General features: G+C 38.0%; 1 protein-coding gene across 4 annotated transcripts in view; it reads left to right on the plus strand.

The window, feature by feature from the left end:
* Nucleotides 1-19686, plus strand: part of LYN (LYN proto-oncogene, Src family tyrosine kinase) — a 45915-nt gene that overhangs the window by 9538 nt on the left and 16691 nt on the right. The window contains exons 1-10 of one of the 4 annotated variants that reach the window (XM_026843279.1): nt 5243-5284; nt 6163-6299; nt 7465-7513; nt 7606-7711; nt 8028-8126; nt 8235-8338; nt 9784-9933; nt 11191-11343; nt 16792-16974; nt 17802-17878. In XM_026843279.1, the coding sequence (XP_026699080.1) occupies nt 6168-6299; nt 7465-7513; nt 7606-7711; nt 8028-8126; nt 8235-8338; nt 9784-9933; nt 11191-11343; nt 16792-16974; nt 17802-17878 (1053 nt within the window). In that variant the 5' untranslated portion in view covers nt 5243-5284; nt 6163-6167. Of the gene's footprint in view, nt 1-5242; nt 5285-6162; nt 6300-7464; nt 7514-7605; nt 7712-8027; nt 8127-8234; nt 8339-9783; nt 9934-11190; nt 11344-16791; nt 16975-17801; nt 17879-19686 lie in introns of those variants that run through there. The other 3 variants (XM_026843281.1, XM_026843282.1, XM_026843280.1) reach the window with 3 other exon arrangements.

The following is a 19686-nucleotide window of genomic DNA, read 5'->3' on the forward strand; positions in this document are numbered from 1 at the left end:
TATATATATATACACATATATACATGTGATGAATTTCAGGTATAAGACCAAGGCTGAACAAAACCAAAACTGATCATTTTTGAGACAGTCAAGGAATAGGAATCCAGTTCTGTTTAGTTGCTCTCCATTTTAATTCTTTCACATTACTCCCAACCACAGATAATTTACTTTTGCCACTCTTATTATCACTCCGGCCTAGTAGCACATCTTCATTGGCACAAATATGTATAGAGCAGTGCTGATGAGGCTTTGCTGATCTCTACCCCCTTAAATTGTGTTCCTTGGGAGATTATTTTGCCATTCTGCACCATGTGATGATGGGTTGGAAATGAACCCAGGTTTCCCTCACCCCTCAGAGATGGTCCTCTTCATAGTCCCAATAACAGAGGTACAGATCGTTTTAACACTCAGGTACCACAGGTGATGTGGAAATGGATCAACATAGAGTGAAAGTCAGCAATAAATGTTAAGAAACTTGAACAGTCGATTGAAATGATGTAGAAAGTTGGATGGGATACTGAGAAAGCATGTGTTTTGTCCTTGGACAGAGTGGACTTACTATTCTTCCTCCCCAGCAGTTTTAGATCTAAGTTGATCACTCTGAGTTTGTTTGTTTTTTGAGACACTTCTGCCTTGACATTAAGGGTAATACAGAGAAGTCTCGCATTCTCAATTATTCAGGAGATCTGATGAAGGCATCACTGTGTTACCTCTGGCTTTATAACTTGTTAAGTAGCAGCAAACCAGCTGGCATTAAAGGCCATAATGAAACCTCTAAAACAGAGGAGGGAAGAGATATTATTTTCAATTTTTGAAAGAGGTGTTAAAAAATCAAATTATTTATGCCTCTGCTCTCTAAGCTGCTTTAAAGCTCCAGTTTTAAAATCACTTGGTTATTTTTATATATAGGTGTAAACAATTGCTTCCTGCTCTTTGATTCAGAAGCTTAAAAATAGAGCAGTGTTTAAGACTTAGAATAATTTGGGGATCCTGATTTTAACTTTTTTTTCTTTATATTTCTTAATGCACCATCTCTCTCTTATTTGTACTGCTTAGGAACATCTTTTGTATATGTGCGTAAGAAATATTTGTGTCTTAAAGGAAGAGTTTACTGCTTATAAGCCTTGTAATTGAACACAGATTTATATTTATATATGTACCTGTTAAAATACATATGTATATGTTAAAAGCCTAAGCTGCCCACAGAACTGGGGTTTATATACATGATTACTGACCGTTTGAACAACAGATATTTATCTGATAAACAGAGTTGCTTGTATACTCAGTGTTGTAGTTCGATTTCCTTTAGAAGTTACTTTATTATTGGAAAAGCCAAAGTATAATCTGTTTTAGTTGTTTTTCAAAAGTTTAATCTTTGCAAAAAATTCAAAATGAAATCTCCCTAAACTGTTGGAAAATCTGTGAGGATTTGAGAATCATTTTCATGAAGACATGACTTCAATCAAGAAAAGCCCAGACACGTCAGATTCATTTTTAGGAAATGTTCCTAATGTGCGCCGTAAATATTGGATCTAACAATCACAAAGAGGAGAATAGTTGTGACCATAAGCAAAATGAAAAATGAGACCGGCTTTGTAAATGAAGCAAAAGGGTAAGTTCTGGGAGGAAATGAAACCTCAAGTGCTGCGCATGGTGTGGATGCACAGGCAGTGGTCACACGAACTTTTCTTGTAGTAGGAAGTATTGTGGCTTTAGATACATTACTCCTGGTAATGTAGCAAAAGACAGGTAAAACAATAGTATTTGGGGGATAGACGGCAGCTTTTTAACCCTGGAAAAATGTTGCACTAGTTTCTGGTCCCCACCCTCCCCATCCATTTTGGAATTAAAGACCCCATGTGCTGCTATAGCAAGATGAAACAGGGGATTTGGAGAAAAAATTCAAGGTAAATGCCTCTCTAGACATCAGAATTGGTGTCTGTGGAACAACCTCTGCAGAAGCTCTGTGTGATGGTTCTTATGGATACCCTTGTGGGTTATTAAAGGGTGCCTGAATTTAGATTCTTGTAACCATGCTGCAGATGTTAACTCAACTACCTGTCTTTACCTTTTAGCTATGAAATAAAATATGCTCTTTGTTAAAAGAGAAGATGTTACATTTTTAGATGTTTGTTTATAAAGTTAGCAGCTATGTTATATAGAGTTTCTTTTAATTAAATATTTTTCTTTCATGTCTAGAGGTCTGGACAGGACAATAGATAAAAAGAATGGATGAAAAGTAGTGTTTCCTATACAGCAAAACTGTTGGAATGGGAAACCTCTGAGTAGGAACAGACAACATTTCCTCTGATTTATTTTTATTATTTTTATTTTATTTAATTTATTTTATTATTTTTATCTCTGACAAACAATAACATAGTTTTATTCGTAACAGTGCTGTGCTCTCTGGCTTGCTCTTTGCTTACCATATTCTCTTTTCCTTTATGTCTCAACAAAACTTCCTTGATGCTTCTTGTGATACAGCAACAGAGCTATGCAAATAAACATTTTACACTGGCTGAAATATTTTATTTATGCATGAATGAACTTCCCCCCTTCAGATTTTCCTTATGACTGCTGTATAAACTAAGAAAGAAATATTTTGTGTTTCAAAGCTTCTGTATGGGTAATTTGCTAAGGTGGAATGTTTGTGAAGTTAACTTTGGTAATGATATAGCATTTTATATTTTAAAATCCATTACAATGCATGTTGATTGAAACTCTCCTGTCAGTGCCTGCTCTTTATACTGGCCGTATGAATATTTGCTTTGATACCACTCTCAAAATCCTGGTAAAGACCTGGATCAGATTTCAGTAAAAATGTGTAATAATATGCTGGAAATAAATATGTCTGGCATTGTAGATGAACTGAGCAGTCACTGAGCTGAAGCTTTTGAAACCAAACCAGTTACATTTGCTTTGAGCATAGGACTGATCTTACAGAATTTTATATGTGCAGTCCAGAACCCAGTGCACACAGCTTTGCAGAGGTTTAGCACAATCAGAAATAGAAGATTTTGTGCCCTTTGAAGAGTTCAAAAATCAAAAGAACATGTGCTCGTTGATCTGGTTTCTGCTGTTCAAAAACTATTTTTCAACTTTGTTTATGCTTTGTCTCCATTGTCTGCCTATATTTAGACATAACATAAGGTTGGAAAATTAAATATTAAATTATATATCATACACTTAACTATAATATTAAGTGCTAAACATTTATTTTATGTTGTTGCATATTTTCCATATGTTTCTTTTTCAAGATTTAAGAGATTTGTTTCATAAAGAGGTTAAAAATCTCAGGAAGTGTCTGTGTTAGCATTTTAGTTAGATCGGGATCGAACTCCTGAAGCAGTTGCTCCCACTTGCTAGGCTGTAGCTCATGTTGTGAATCAGAGTTGGAGTGCAAGGACGGGACTGCTTTAGGAAGTTGCATTGTGGGGCTTACCTTGACATAAACTCTTGCTATGGTCTTGCTCCTACTGAATGTTCAGTCCTTGGGGCTGTACTGGAGTGAACGGGACAGTAAGCCCCCCTGAAGCAGGTATGGGCTTCAGCACCAACTGTTGGCGCAATTTGCTAATGTAGACCTAGCTAAGTCCTGTGAGGACCAGGGGCTTTCACCTCCATGAGGAAATAAACAAAAACAAGTGGTTCTTCATGAGGCTCAGGATGTTCTCTTTGTTTGGTGCCATCGCATACTGTATTTGTGTGATTTCACACAACATTGAGTAGACTTCTGTGGGATTACAGAGCACATGCTTATTGGCACTGATCTGTTGTTACTGTCTTGAACAAATGCTGACCTTGAGTTTACCAGCACAACCTCACAGCAGGCTTAAGTTACAGCTGTTCACGTGCCTTAATCTGCAGAAAAAAATGAGTAAATATGCTTTTCTCTGAGTTTGCACTGGCACTAGACAAGCTGCAGTCTCTAAAGATATCTTCAGTTTTCTTACACCAATAGGGAAAGGGATTTTTGGCTGACAATTTAGATCAAATTACCTTATGTCCTCCACTTTAGCTGTTTGTTCTGTAGAAGCAGAACTATTCAAGAGCAAAAAGGTTAGCAGTTAGGTGGCTGAGTACCTGATCTTGCAGATACAGCAGGTAATTAAACACTGGGCTTCCTGATGTCTAGAGTGAATGTACAAACACCAGCCTGCCCGTGGGTGTACAGAAATTTCCTATGAACCATTAACTACAGAACAAGAGTCATCTATATATCCACAATTGTAAATAAATAAATAAAATTAAAAAAAAAAATCCTTCTCAGTATTTCAGTACAACTAGTATGTAACCCATATAGAGCTGAGAATTTGGAAAAATCTCCCAATGGGTGTTTTCAGAAACTAAAATTAAGCATTAAAGATGTTTGCTTCTAAGGGCTGAAGGTGCCCCACAGTGCCTTCAGACAAGTATGAGAACACTTAAATGTTGACACACGAGGAAACTATTCTCTGCCTCTGTGGGATGATGATGCCTAGTCAGTGCCCATTGATTTTCTGTATGATTCCTTTTCTTTTTATTTCAAGAGAAGATGAGAAGGGGAGCAATGAGTTCTCATGCTGTTTTTAAACCAGTATCACAGTTCGCTGCATCAGTACAGAAATCTTATGGACACCCAAGATCTGTTGGCAATAGGTGACAGATAATTTGCAGAAATTAGGAGAGAAGGTACCCTCCTCTCATGTTTAAGAGAAAACATTCAGCCCATGGATAGGATAGTGCATCTGCTTCCTCAGTAGCAGAATGGGAGATTAAATGAAAGCAATGTGGGAAATTTAGACCTGCCATGTGGAGCATTTATGGCCTTGGTTTATTGTTATAGTCAGTTAGGATTATGGTTATTATCAGTATTGTTACAAAAGGCTAATTTTCCTACTTGCAGAATAGGGTGTATAAGGCACCATCATATTGAAACAGTTGTGTCTTCAACTGGATGCCTCTACCACTTTAACTGTTTACTATGATGACCTTTTTGATCCTAGAGATGAAGGTAAAAGTGAGATGTACTGTAGAGCGTTACAATCTGTTTTAGCTTCTCCAACTCTGTTTTAGTCAGTGATGGTTTACTTGACCCCATATATGCACTGAGCTCTTATTTTAGGTTTTACATTGTTCTTCAAAGAACTGGCTTTAAAGATTAATTAGGGCAGGGGGGGAGTGAGAGTGTGTGCCTGCAAGGGAAAATGTGACTGTGAACTTAGCATTAGAGCACTGACCTGAAAGGAGGGAGAGAGGAAGGAAGGAGAGGTTTGAAAAGCATTCATAGTGGATTCTTTGAAGAGTAAGTATAATTACTCCCCTCTGAGGGAGGAATACAGAGATAATGTATATATGCTTGCTGAAGTACTATGTAATTACATCATGGGATTAGCAGTCAGGTTCCAGTCATGTAGATGCTAACAGCTGTATCTCATCAGATTTAGCATGACTACACATCCTGAGAGAAGAATTATCTTTCTAAAATTTATTGAAGAAGAAATACTCGTGTGGTGATTTGCCGTCACTAATACACACATTGGCTGTTTTAGACTGCTGTAACAGGCCTCTTTGAACAAGGAGATTGGTCACAGTAGCAGCATTATCTGCCATGGAGCTGGGACTGCACAAGTCATCAGCCTCACATGAGACAGGGATGTGAATCAAATGGAGGTCCCTGCTAGACTGGCATACGCAAAATGAAGTGGGGAGATACAGGCATTGCTAACTCCAGCTGCAGTTCTCATCAGTTGGACTGGAATTTATTTTCTACATCCTCCAAAGCAGCCTTTTCTCTGAAACATACAGAAATAAGTTGTCGCTACAGTAATTATAATCTTTTTATATCAATTCTGAAGCTCACAGAAGTATCAGAAAGACGCAAGGGGTTTTGGTGGTGGAGGGCAGATTAGGGAGAAAAGATGATAAATCTGAAAATGTTGAAATGGTAAATAACTATTTTGAAATATTTACTTCATCTGTGGATTGAGACAATAAGTCATTTCTTTCATTTGCAGCAGAAAAGAGCTTTCAGCATGTGTTCCTAACCTTCAGTTGTTCTCCCTGTGAACTATTGTGTATGGAAAGGAAGCACATTTTTGATGCGTAGCCCAGATGATTGCATGGGAAACAGTTTGGTATATGGCATAATGTTTTTGTTTAATACCTTTTTTATTCCAACAGGAAATATGGGATGTATAAAATCAAAAAGGAAAGAGAATCTGCATGGAGATGGTCTAGATTTGAAGAATCAACCAGTACGTAAAACTGAACGAACTATTTATGTGAGGGATCCAACGTCCAATAAACAGCAAAGGCCAGTAAGTAGATAGTCTCAGGGGAGAATTCCAGTAGCAAGATCAAAACATGACTGGCATAACTTAAATTTCAATCCAAAGCACATGCGTGAAGAAATTCAAATTATCATTAGTCCACAATTGGGCTTTTAATGTGCAGTTCACCCTCAACGAATAAGTACTTAAAGAAATAAAACGTGGCAGTTTGTTACTTAATTACTTTATGTTTGTCGTAGTTTTCTGCAAGAAAACTAATTCTTTACAATGCTGGATCTAGATATACCTATGTCTGTAGAAGAATGCTGGGTGACTAGAAAATGTGAAGCAGTTTAGAACTGTTTTTAATAGCTATAGGGTCCAGGTGTTGATTATGTAATTTAAAAACGAATCACGAGCCATTCTTTACCAGCTCTAGTCAGCTTTCCTTTTACCCACTGAAGACCTCTACTCAACCTTGCATGAGGCGCATAGGTGGGGAGAGGAGGGTGCAGTGGCAAAGGGAGCAGGGCTGTACTGCAGGAGGAACAGGCTAATGGCAGGTCCACATGTGCTGCCTGGCATTAGAAAGGAAGGTGCTGGGAAGGGAGTCCTGTTGGGTACCAAATGGGTTTGCTGTTTTGCAGATTGACTGGTACGTTTTCTCCCTTTGCTCTCTACCATGCTGAGGAAACCATATTTCCTGGCTGCCTTTACTGAAGGGCCATGCTCTCTGCGGGTGTGATTGACACGCTTCTCTCCCCTCTCACTAGCTGACTCGGTGTGCTCTCAGTCAATATACAAACATCACAAACTACCATTTGGTGATTTTTTTTAATTACTCTTTTTTTTTTTCTTGCACATTCTTAGCAACATAAGCACGCTTGTCGTTCTTTAGCGTGACAGCTACATGTTAGTAACTGTCCTGTTAAAGAGCCCTGCTTAAAGCCTCTTCAGCAGAAGTCACAAAGCTGTGAACTTCCTCCCTACAGCTTGTGTCACACCTTCCTGAGGTCTGAGCCACTCAATTCTAGTGGGGACTTACTCTATTTTTATGTTGTAATTAATTTTTGAAGAATGGTGTAAAAAGACTGGAGCATTTCCTTTTAAGATACATAAGATGATACCAAAGCAACTGAATAATATGTAATTGTACTGCAAGATTGTAACAAAGATCTCAAAACTGCCTAATTAAAGACATATTTTATTGTAGGCAAATCCAGAAGCACAGCTCTTACCAGGACAGAGGTTTGTCAGTGAAGGTACGTTTTCATAGGAAACTTACTGCTGTGTGCTATGCCCATGTCAGTCTGCAAAATAATGTAAATGTGCCTTTGGTTTTCTACCTTTGCAGAAACAGAGGAGCATGGAGTCATTGTGGTAGCTTTGTATCCCTATGATGGCATTCATGAAGATGACTTGTCCTTCAAAAAAGGAGAAAAATTGAAAGTTATTGAGGAGTAAGTATGACAGTACTGATTGTATCTTAGTTTTTCTTTGGACTCATCTAATGCCCTTTATAATTTTTTGATATCCTACTCATAACATGAATGTATTAATGTTAAGAGAGCTTCTTTATATATGAAAATACAAATGTGCCCTTGTTTAACGGTGACCAAACATTGCTTCAGCAGAGCCTATGGCTTCTCAGGGGGCTCGAGTTCAGAGAAAGATGATGCTTCTCTCTCCAGCGTGGGCAAAGCTCTCAGCACAGTAGAACACAAACAACACTCATTTTCCTTTCCTGTGAATACTACTGTTGTTTCTGTTTTTCAGGCTGGGAGAATGGTGGAGAGCAAAATCACTCACAACAAGGAAGGAAGGCTTTATTCCCAGCAACTATGTAGCAAAAGTAGACACCCTGGAAACAGAAGAGTAAGTTCTCCCAGGCTCTAAATACTGGCAAGCTTCTTCTTCACCCTGGTGGTGTATCCTCTGTGGGTGGGGATAGAAATGGTTCTAACTCTTTGAAATACTTTTCAGATGGTTCTTCAAAGACATAACCAGAAAAGATGCCGAAAGACAACTCCTGGCTCCTGGAAATAGTCCTGGAGCTTTCCTTATCAGAGAAAGTGAAACATTAAAAGGTAGGCTTTGGGGTGGTTTACTTTGGAATTGATAGTAGAGTTAAAAACATACAGTCTGCCTTCACAAAAATTGGCATCAGGTGGCACTGGGTGTCGAGTAGTCCCAGTGTGTCCTATTGTGTGAATTTTCTGCAGTTCTGTAGGAGTGAGAAGGATGAGAAAATCACCAGGAAAAGAGAGAAGAGACTTACAGGTTAACACCCAAAGTTGAGATAGGGGAAAAAAAAGTGTGTCCGTGTGATTACACTGACAAGAAGCATGAATGAATGAAGTGACAGGTCTTTTCCTAAAATTTGTGATTCCTTTTATTGAAGGACACTTTTCACTGTAAATAGTAGTATTTGCTGCATTTTACAGTCTTCTATTATTCGATCTGTATCCATTGCTACAAGTCTTAAAATGTAGTTAGTGCATAATGAGGGTTCACACTTCTGCACTGGAGTGTGATTTTTTTCAAAAAAGCTTTTTGGTAGAGGTTTGTGCTGGAGACAGAGTCCTTTGCACTGAAAAGCTTAGTGAGATCTCCAGACTCTTTGGCTGTGACGTTGAGAAGGTTGTGCCCCAGTGTCTGGACTCTGAGAACAGCCTGACTGAACACTCCAACTGGATACTCTTAACACTGGATCCTCCAGAGGAAGATGTATGAATCCCTTCAGCAGACCATATGTCTGTCCTCCCCACTGGGTAGTTTTTCTGGACCTAACAGTGCAGATTCTTGATTGGCTAGTTTTCTGTAATGGCCCTGTATCATTGTTTCTGTGCTCTCAAATGAAGACTCCTAAATTGAACATAAGATGCTGAGAGTAAGACTAGGTAGCATCAAAATGTTTCTTTCTACCTTCTGTCACTGCATGTGTGTGGGGGGAGAGAGAAGGGAGTGAGGTGGTTTCTTATCCTTTGAAAATAGATGAGAATTGTATGAGTAGAAGAAATTAAGAGCTCTGTAGTTAAGGGTAGATGCTCTGCTGCCCTATCTTAAATCCCAGTTGAGGTTAGGCTCCCTTGGACTAACAGATCTGCTCTCCCTCCTGTAAGCCTCAAGCCATCTCCAAAAGATCCTTTTGCTGGTTGGCCCATGACGTCCAGTGTTCCTTTTCCGAAATACCGATCACCAAATTTCACCCCTGGCCTTGCTTTCCCAGCCGGCTCCACTCAAGCTGGGGGTACTTTCTGCAGAAGTGGGTGTTGCACATCTTGTTGAGAGAATTATGGAACTCTTGAGTTTGTTGAATAAGATTGAAAAAGAAAGTGTGACTGTAAGCATTTTAGTGACAAGTTCAGGACCGGCTATTGGCTAACTTCCTCCTGCTGATTGCAAAATGCTTTTTGAGGAAATAAGGGAGTAAAAAGAAAAACAGATAAAAGGTGATTTAGGCTCAACTGTATATGCATGGACACTGCTGACTTTTGCTATCTGTTAATGACCCTTCTTTCTTTATCCACAGGGAGCTATTCTCTCTCCATAAGAGACTATGATCCACAGCATGGTGATGTTATTAAGCACTACAAAATTAGGAGTCTAGACAATGGAGGATTTTACATCTCTCCAAGAATAACTTTTCCCAACATCAATGATATGATCAAACATTATCAAAGTAAGTTAAATCGGTTAGTGGATTACTTGATAGAATACAGCCATTATTTTCTGTGAAGGAAAATAAAGGCTTTCTTGTTTTGTTTCAAACCTTTTAATCTTTTTTTTTATTTGTTTCCTAAATAACCCAGGCATGCATGTTATCAAAGACAAGGTAAAACTGGTTGGAACCCAAGTAACCTTATCATAATCAGACCTAATTCGGCTTGCTCTGTGGCATACCACTGTGAAATAAAGAATAACTTTATAAAACACCTCATCAGAGTTATGATGATGTGAAACTACAGTAAGAATAGACTGCATTGTAAATAAATAAATTCTGTATTTGAAAGTAAATTTTTATTCACAGTTAGCAGAAATACATATAGACTTGTGAATGTCTTCTTGCAATGTTGAGTGTGGAATTGTTTTTATTTTTCTCATAAAATTATTTATTTACTGCGAAAGGCATTTTGAAGGAAGTAGAAGTCCATTGACTTCAAAGAAAGGAGATCCCACCCACACAGAATGTATACATTTATTATTTTAAAAAGGGGGATGGAGACGAAGGGAAAAGTTTCTACCTATGTTTTAGCTACAAGAGTGACTTTTCATTGTGCATAACCTCCTGGTGAACAGCTCCAAAATATATTTTTAAGTCTCAGAACTGGGAAGACAAAGATGAAGAATGTAGGACAGAAAATCACACAGTGATTTTTGAAAGCCACACTGAAGACTTGGTCATGAAATTTCTCTGAGTTGTTAGACTTGTGTGGTAATTCTTTGGCACAGCTGGAAATCCTGAGAATACATTTGTATTAAAGTTGTAGCTGGTCAGTGTCTGGAGAAAAAAAATGGTGACCTACTTATGCTTGCATGCACATGTGTCTGAAGCAATGTTTCAAGAAAATTTAATGACAAACTTAGAATACAGGTCCCAAGCCTGACTCTAGTGTGCATCTTCATCAACATGTTGTCAGTAAACAGATCTTATATTTTATTTAGTTGATATGAATTGTACTAAAAGAATCTTAATAAGCTGATAGTAACCAGATGCATGTGACACTTCCATTTTAAATTTGTTTCTGAATACCGAATATCAGTTCAGAGGTGCTTAAAGTTACGTAAAAGCACCAAAAAGCTTACCTTTTCATCAAAACACCTGATTATTTTGAAAATTACTTTAGGCTGGTTAGTGCACACCTGTAATTAAGTAACGTTTGTCTCAAGTCCCGAGACACAGAAGTGTAACATATTTTGCTTTTCCTTTGAAAACCAGAGCAATCAGATGGCTTATGCAGAAAGTTGGAAAAAGCTTGTATTAGTCCCAAGCCTCAAAAACCATGGGATAAAGATGCATGGGAAATCCCACGGGAATCAATTAAATTAGTGAAGAAACTTGGAGCTGGTCAATTTGGAGAAGTCTGGATGGGTAAGTTTATTCCTTTGGAAGGAGTTTTTAAATCTCTTCAAAGAAGTGTAATTTCAGAGTCATTCAAAAATAATAGTTGGCATGAACCTGGTCTGATATACTTGTAAAACAGCACAGTCAGGCCCAGAATATACCTTCTCTTGAGGCAAGAGGATTTGCAAGGGGAAAGATATCTGATAGAACAAATCCTTTGGTGTCTTTTAAAGGAGAGAAAACAAAAAACAAAACAAAAAAAAGTGGGTAAGCACTGTAATTTAGAGGGTTGAGGACAACAGGGGTTTTTCTGGTTGTGTTTTGTGGGGGAAGTAGAAGGTTATAGTAAGATGTAACTCCTGATTCTCAAAATCAGTGGGTGTCTCAGGACTTTTATTCAAATCAGAAAGTGGTAAAGAACCTGAAACTGAAAGAAATCATGTCTTTTAGTGAATTATGTACAGAGTTTTCATTGTCTCCTGGTAAAGAAGAGGCTGCAATATAACGCATGGGACTGATGTACTGAGTGAAAAACGGGGACAATTAATCCAAGATTATTGCCTCCCAGATTGCTGCTAAGTAGGTGATTTATGTAGTAAGATTAGAGATTCATCATCCCCCACCTTGAACTGTCATGTAGGTCCCCAGTAACGAAAGTGCATAAGACTTAAAAATTGTAAATGTTAATATATACCCAGCAGAAAATTAGTGTTAATTACTATAACTATAATTAGCTTTGCTTATAAACAGTCTTATTTTCTTAGCCTCAGTGACTTCCTGTGGCAAGGAGCTATGACCAGTATCTAATCACATTCTGTAAAAATTATTTAATCCTCTCGTTTTTGAAATGCTGCCTATTCAGGCATCTGAGTATTCTTTTGGGTTCCATATTGCATGTTCTGTGTACTATTCATTACTTACACACTTGTTACCAGCTACCATCTTACTTGAGATCCAGTATACTTTCCTTCCGAAGTCTTCATTAGGATTTTTTTTCAGGCCAAATCATTCTCTTAGCCCTTTTCTGAATTGTGGTTTTGGATGTTATATTTCAATAGTAATCAAATTGTTATTAAAATAATAATATATTATTATTATCATTATTATTACTACTATTGTTATCATTATTATTATTAAGCAAGCCATTTCTGAGTAACTTAAAAGAGTATCCCAAAACTTACTAGAAGATACAAAGCTATGAAGGGGGCTCTGATGACCCACAGGAGTGTGGCAGTCTGACAGGAATGTCATTGCTTTGAAGAGATGCTCTCATTTAGAAAAGTAAAGCACAGAATGGTGGTGTTTGAGTGTCAACTCCAGACACAACTACAGTGGCAATCAGAAAGCTCTAATTCAGGCATAGGTGCAATCTTTCGATATAAATCATGTAAAAAATGCAATCAGCTCATCTCAATAATATAATATAACCAAATTCAGCCGTTAATCTACCTTCACAAGAAAAGGCATAAGGAACCCTCTAGCTACGATATACGTGAGTGACAATTTACATAGTAGCTAAGACAAGTGTCAGCCATTGTGCAGTTTTTTCTGTCTAATGAACCATGGCAAGAAATGTTTATCTGACACTGAAATGCTGTGAAAGATTTTGTGGCAGAAGGTAATCACCTGCTTGAAAAGGTAGATCATTTTGGGAACTGATTACTTTTGCACACACACATACAAAGGCATAAAGCTTGAAAGGGTGTTTCTGGTTCAAGATGTTTCATCTTGTGTCATTATTTTGGCATCTAAATTGGGCCTAACCTCTGCATCTGAATTGCTGCACTGTGAGAAAAATTAATGTACTGTGAAAGCGATCGCTGTGTTTCCTCTTCTCTGCTTGCTTTCTTTCTGAAGCGAGAGAAGCTGATTTGCATGGCGCAGGTTCTCTCAAATCGGGAGCGTGGTTGGTCTTAGAACCAAGGAAGTTCAACCTGGAAAAGATGTGTCAGGTCAGCTGTGCCGTGCAGGGTATCAACAAACACTGTCGATTGTAATGATCAACCAGGGGCATCAAGAGTTAATGTGGAGGTACTGAGAGCAACCTAGATGTTACATTTCCTCCTCATATGGAACAAAATTATTTTTCAGTCATAGTGTGAATTAGAGAGAAATATTGTTCCATGGTTTAATTACTGAATAAATTTCTTCTTGATAAAAGGTACTTAAAATTGTGGTTTCAGAGGAAATAGTGTCCCATTCAGAGGAACTGGGCTCCCCAGTAAAAAGAGATGCAGAGCTACTGGAGAGAGTCCATCAAAGGGCCACAAAGATGATGAAGGGACTGGAGTATCTCCTCCTGTGAGAAAAGGCTGATGGAGCTGAGACTGTTCAGCCTGGAGAAGAAAAGGCTCAGGGGAACTCATCGATGTATGTAAATACCTGAAGGGAGAGTGCAGAGGACAGAACCAGGCTCCTTTCAATGGTGCCCAGTGACAGGACCAGGTTCCCTCTGAACATCAGGAAACACTTTTTCACTGGGTGAGTGACCAAGCACTGGCACTGGTTGCACAGAGGTTTTGTGGGGTCTCCATCCCTGTAGATAGTCAGAAGCTAACTGGACACAGTCCTAGACAAGTGGCTCTAGTTTTGTTTAGTTGCTTGATCAGGGGAGTTGGACCAGATGCCCTTTGGAGGTCCCTTCCAACCTCAACCATTCTGTGATTCTGTGATACATGGGAAGGTAAAGATAATGCTATTACTGCAATGTGAAGATTCACCAGCTTATCTTTTATAGGCTTTTCTTTTTAGTTTGTCCAAAAGTATTCTTTGGGCTTCCAAGTTGACATCTTCCTCTTGCACATTTTGGAGAGAATTAGGTTATGTTATGGGAGGACAAAGAAAACCCTGGGAACAAAAAGCAGACCCACAAATCCCTCAGGCACTCAGCTATGCTCCTGTGTGACCTGTGCAGAGTATCTTTGTCACTTACAAAGTGGCAGGTGAATCTCCTCCAACTCCAAAGAGTTTCTTTTACACAGAGAAAACTTGCTATAAAGGACCATCTATTTCCTAGTTTTGTCTATCACTGCGAGTGCATTTAATTTCTTTCTTCATTACAGCTATGTGCAATTTTATACGTTTTATACTTTCTGGTTTTAGGCTACCAAGTTAGAGTTTGTGTGTGTGTTTTGGGCACTAGCTGTGCTGACATGATAGTTGAAAACACTATGACAGAATTGTGTTCTCATTTTATGCACTGCACCATGGGAATGGTTGGAAAGCTGCAGCCTGTGCTTTCTGCCTTCACATTTAATGGGCTGTATGGAGATGAGCTAGAGATGGAGCTGCTGTTGCATTCCTCTGCTCTTCAGCTGAGTGACGGCTGTAGCTGGTGAAGCAGAAGTGATGTGCTGACATGCAACAAAACACAGAGAAGCTGCTGTTGCTCAGTTTCTTCCCCAGTACCTCCTGCAAATGTAACCGCCTGAGATATTATCTGGCTTCTAACAGTGTCATAGCTCAAACAGGTTTTTCCCAGTATACCTCTCCAGGGAATTACTGTGAAAGCAGGAGAAGAAGAAAGCTGCATCTTGCAGGCTTGTTCACAAAGTTGTTCAACTTCAGTCCTGAAGATCTGGTCAGAAATGGTAGGGTCAACCTCATTATTGTCTGTTATAAATCCATATCACAGCTTGGCCTGATTAAGCAAGAATCTGGAGGCAACCTGGCTGTCCAAGATACTACTTTGTCAAAATAATCATCATAATCTCCAAAATAAATACCTGAAACACTAACAATTTTTGGAGGATTCTATTCTAACATATAGAGAACAACATGGCACTCTATGTAAGACACCATCACATTCCTCAAACTTGCGTATTATTGCTTGCATCACTTATTTAACAAAAGTCTAAACTGCAGAAAGACTTGTTTCCTGACATGGTATGAAAGGTTTTTTGACCATGGAGTCCGGTGTATCTGGATAGCTTCTTTAGCGATGTGATGAACCAGAGTAGCATTGCAAGAGCAGGGTCTATGTTTTATGCATTTTTTGTTCCTAGTGTGTACTGATATGATGTGCACCATAATGCTCTGTGGTATTAATAATCCATGAAGAGAATTCTCAAGCAGGGCTAAGAGAAAAGTTAACAAGCCAAATGGAGCCATTAAAGTGTATTTTATTAATGAGACACATTTTGCTTGCATCTCAGGTGTAAAAGATTCTCTCATTTGGTATATTGTTGTTTTGCTCTGACCTGACTGTGGTTAGAAAAATATATTTAATAACCATGGAGATTAATAATTTGTGATAGACATTGTGGCTTTTCTCAGGTGATGATCCTTCATTAAGAAAGGTGATGGAAGACATAGTGGTTAGAGCAACCACTTAAAATCTGGAAATTAGTTCCTTGCCTTGTCAATGATTTCTTATGTTAAGATGATAAATAGTATAAGGAAATTGTGGACTCCAATTTAGAGGCGCATCCATTGTGGTAATACTGTCTGGACTGTTGCTGAATAAGGAAATGAGGCTATTTCATTGAGTCATGAAAGTTTTACCTCTTCCGAGAAATATATTTGCAGTGTTGAAATGGGTATGGTGGAGGTCAGAAGGCTGGAGTCTGATATTACTGAAGCATTCTGTAAATCTGAAATGTTAGGAAGAAGTTGTATTTATATTCTTCTCTTTCTCTCTGTTTTCTTTTTCGAATTAAATGACTTCACAAGATAAACTTTAGGATTAGTACTTGCAACTCTATTGGGGTTTTTTAATGTAATTTTAACATTTATTTAATGTTTGGAAAACATTAAATCAGAAAATAATTCATTGCTTTTCTCTTTACTGATAGTCGCTTTTTACATAGTTAAAATACTACGTTAGAAGGTTGGATAAACAGAGACATGAAACAGGCAGTCTATTCCACTCTTGGCATGGACTACATGATAAGTTATCATGTTTGAAATCTCGTTCTGAATGCCACAGGATTGCAGTCCTGGCAGCATCTCTTTGTTGATCATGAGAATGCTCATTCGATTACACTTTCCTGTTATGCTTTGTTTTGAGCACTGAGGACTACAGAAAGGATTATAAGCATGAGACTAGCATGCATAAAATGGCTATAATCATGGTATTTAAAGATGCTCCAGAATCTTGCAAGCAATCTGTGGACTCTATTAGATTCTGAGACAATTTACGTGGACATTCATTAAAACATCTCTTGACTGTTTGAATATTTTATGGAGTAGTTGTAAATTAACATACTTAGTATGAAGATAGTTTGCCTTTAAAATTATTTTTTTCAGATAAATGATTTCTAAAAACAGAGAGTGGATTATTGTTCACTGCAATTTTGTATCAGTTGCTAAATAAAAAGAAATTCTAGCATAAATATTTGTGCTACATCTGGCATTTGCTCTCAGGCTCTTAGCTATTACTGGAATCCAATCTCACCTGCTTTACAAATTCCAACTAGTTGGGGTGCTGTGTGGTGCAGTGACTTCAAGTGCACTGATTGTATTCCCTCCTTTTAGGTTACTATCATAATAGTACAAAAGTGGCCGTGAAGACTCTGAAGCCTGGAACGATGTCTGTGCAAGCCTTTCTGGAGGAAGCCAACCTCATGAAAACACTTCAGCATGATAAGCTCGTTAGGCTTTATGCTGTAGTGACCAAAGAAGAACCTATTTATATTATAACAGAATTCATGGCTAAAGGTGAGAACATTGGATCTGCAAGCAATGTTTTAGTAAATTCTTCTGCTTCTCATAAATCAGTCCCCTTTCTTTAAAAAGGAAAGATTAAAAAAAGGAAAACTTGGGATTTTAGCATTATTCTTTTGAATGCTCTGATATTAAAGTGAAGGAACACCTATCCTAGAGGAGGGCTGAGGCTTTAATTTTATGATTATTGCTGCATTTGTGAAATAAACTATTTTCAGAGTTTTCTTAAATGTAGCATTTTTAATTGTTACAGATACAGGACATAACCCCCAAAACAGGTCTGGTTCCTTTGGGCTCCCTACCTAACTTTTGTGTCTGGTGTCATAGCAAGGCAATTAAAACAAACCTCAGAAATTGCCTTATGTGGCCCCTGAAGTGATAAATACGTGTGTAGTAAGGTGAGTGATGAGTGGTCCTGCAAGCATGGCTGCACTAGTAGAAAAGGACAACATTTATTAGAGCATTACTACACAAAATGAGTGAGATTCCTCCTCGGATTGTCTTGGGTGGTAGCTTCTCTGGGTTTATTCTGTTTTCAAGCAATTCTGCTTGACAGATTCTCCTAGACAGCTTTTCTGATAGCCTGTAGCCTAGGGTACTTATCAAACTCAACACTACTGAACTAAGGTATGGTCTGATGGGAGTTTTCTACACCTAGGAATATGACAAAACTTGGATGCCTGACATGGCGACTTTGATGTTACTGTTGTTAAATCATGTAAAGAGACAGCATTACTGTATGATCCAGAAAACTGGGGACGTAGCATGACCTTTATTTTGGTACTAAGCTACACTGACTTAATCTTTTTCTGTTGTAACAGGAAGTCTGCTGGATTTTCTGAAGAGTGATGAAGGAAGTAAATTGTTGCTTCCAAAGCTAATTGACTTCTCTGCTCAGGTAAATTTTAAGAAATTGCTCAAAACTAATGGAGTTTATGGTCTGAAACTCATGCTGGGAAACTTTATCCTAGGTTTTTTTGCATTAAAAAATAATTTAACTTTCAAATAAGTTTTGGTCTGAGTAAATAATGTTACTTGAGGGAATAGATATAAGTGGTTTCAAAGGGAATATGTGAAGTTAGGGTTAACTCAGATACTGATGATGGCTGTGGTACACAGCCACCTTCCCATGTGGAAAGGCTGCTTTCAATTCAAGTTGAAATTGCAAGAACAAGTTTGTGCTTATGAGATTCTTTGTGTGTTGTTTTTACTTCTTAAGTTAGGTCAACTGGTAAAACTTCTCTTAACTGCAGGGGGTTATTCTTGGTTTCAAATTTATATATATATTCCTGTGTAATAAATGAAATCTAATTAAATTAGATTTCAAGTATTAGTATGTGATTTATGAATTGAAATGATTGTTTTAAAATATACAAGTTATCCCATGTCATAAACAAAATCTGTCAAGAGGGACCCCAAAGTGATCTGTGTGTCAAAGCCCGGATCAGAGGTGCCTGGAGCCCAGTGTTTTGCCTCAGTTACCAGCATTAGATGTTCAAGGAAGCATATAGAAAACAGAGTAAAAATTGTGCTTTTGCAAGTCATAAATCATGTTAATAATAGGCAATGAAGGCATTTCTGATAGATTATCGTTTCACCAACCTCTCAGGTTTTCAGTGTGTATTAGAATTTGCAGGCTGTTGTACTCTATTAAACTAACTTGTTGCAATTCATAAGGAAAGACGAGAAAGCTTTAAAAAGGTGTAATAAAACGTCAGTGATTTATACCAAAAATTCACTATATCAGATGTTTTATATAACTATTGCTATATAAATAAATATAAGATTAGATATTAGGAAACAGTGCTTTACTGAGAGGGTGGTCAAACACCTGGAACAGGCTTCCTAGAGAGATGATCGATGCCCCAAGCCTGTCAATGTTTAAGAGGCATTTGGACTTAATAACATGCTTTAACTTTTGGTTAAGGTGGCCTGAAGTGGTCAAGCAGTTGGACTAGATGATATTGGAGGTCCTTTCCAACTGGAACTATTCTATGGTATATTACATATCACATATTGTTATACAGGTGTTCAATATATCAAATATAGATAAATTTTTTTTTTAATATAGCACAGATTCAGTGAAGGAGGTTTATTTTGCTATAATTTTTGGTCCAGTGAGGCTATAGGCTTTACAAGTTCTGAACTCTTTGGGTAACTTGTCCTTGACAATTTAGTGGGGCAAAAGCTCTGTAGATGTGGAAAATCTGTTGGATCCCAGGTCATGGTCTGGAGAGATGAATAACAGTGGGTAGAAAAAAAAAAAAAGTAGCTTTGAAAAGAGTGTGTAAAATTCAAGGGAGAGAAGAACGTCTGTGAGCAGTGATATGAAAGGAGACCCAGGATGTGGAGCGGAAAGCACATGTGGTTTTATAGCAGACCTTTTTATTGGAGTTAGGAGTGGTGTATCCATTTTAAATTAATGGGTTTTTTTCAGAAATTTAAGGCTTAAAAGGCTTAATGAGCTAGAGAACAACTCTATAACTGTGTACAACTTGGGTAAATCACTTCTAAGATCACAGAGGTCAGCCACTGTCATTTACAAAGCTTGAAGGTCCAGTCACTTGAAGTGGATGTCATTTGTCACCCCGATCTGACAGGAACCTCTCAGACCCAGTTCCTGCACTTGGTCTCAGAGACCAGGACCTTCTGTGGCACAGGTGATATGAGAAGTCCCTCTCTTCACATAGGTTGTAGACTATCAGC

Source organism: Athene cunicularia (genome assembly GCF_003259725.1).
Source record: "Athene cunicularia isolate RWA chromosome 2 unlocalized genomic scaffold, athCun1 chr2_part1, whole genome shotgun sequence".
Classification (NCBI taxonomy): domain Eukaryota; kingdom Metazoa; phylum Chordata; class Aves; order Strigiformes; family Strigidae; genus Athene; species Athene cunicularia.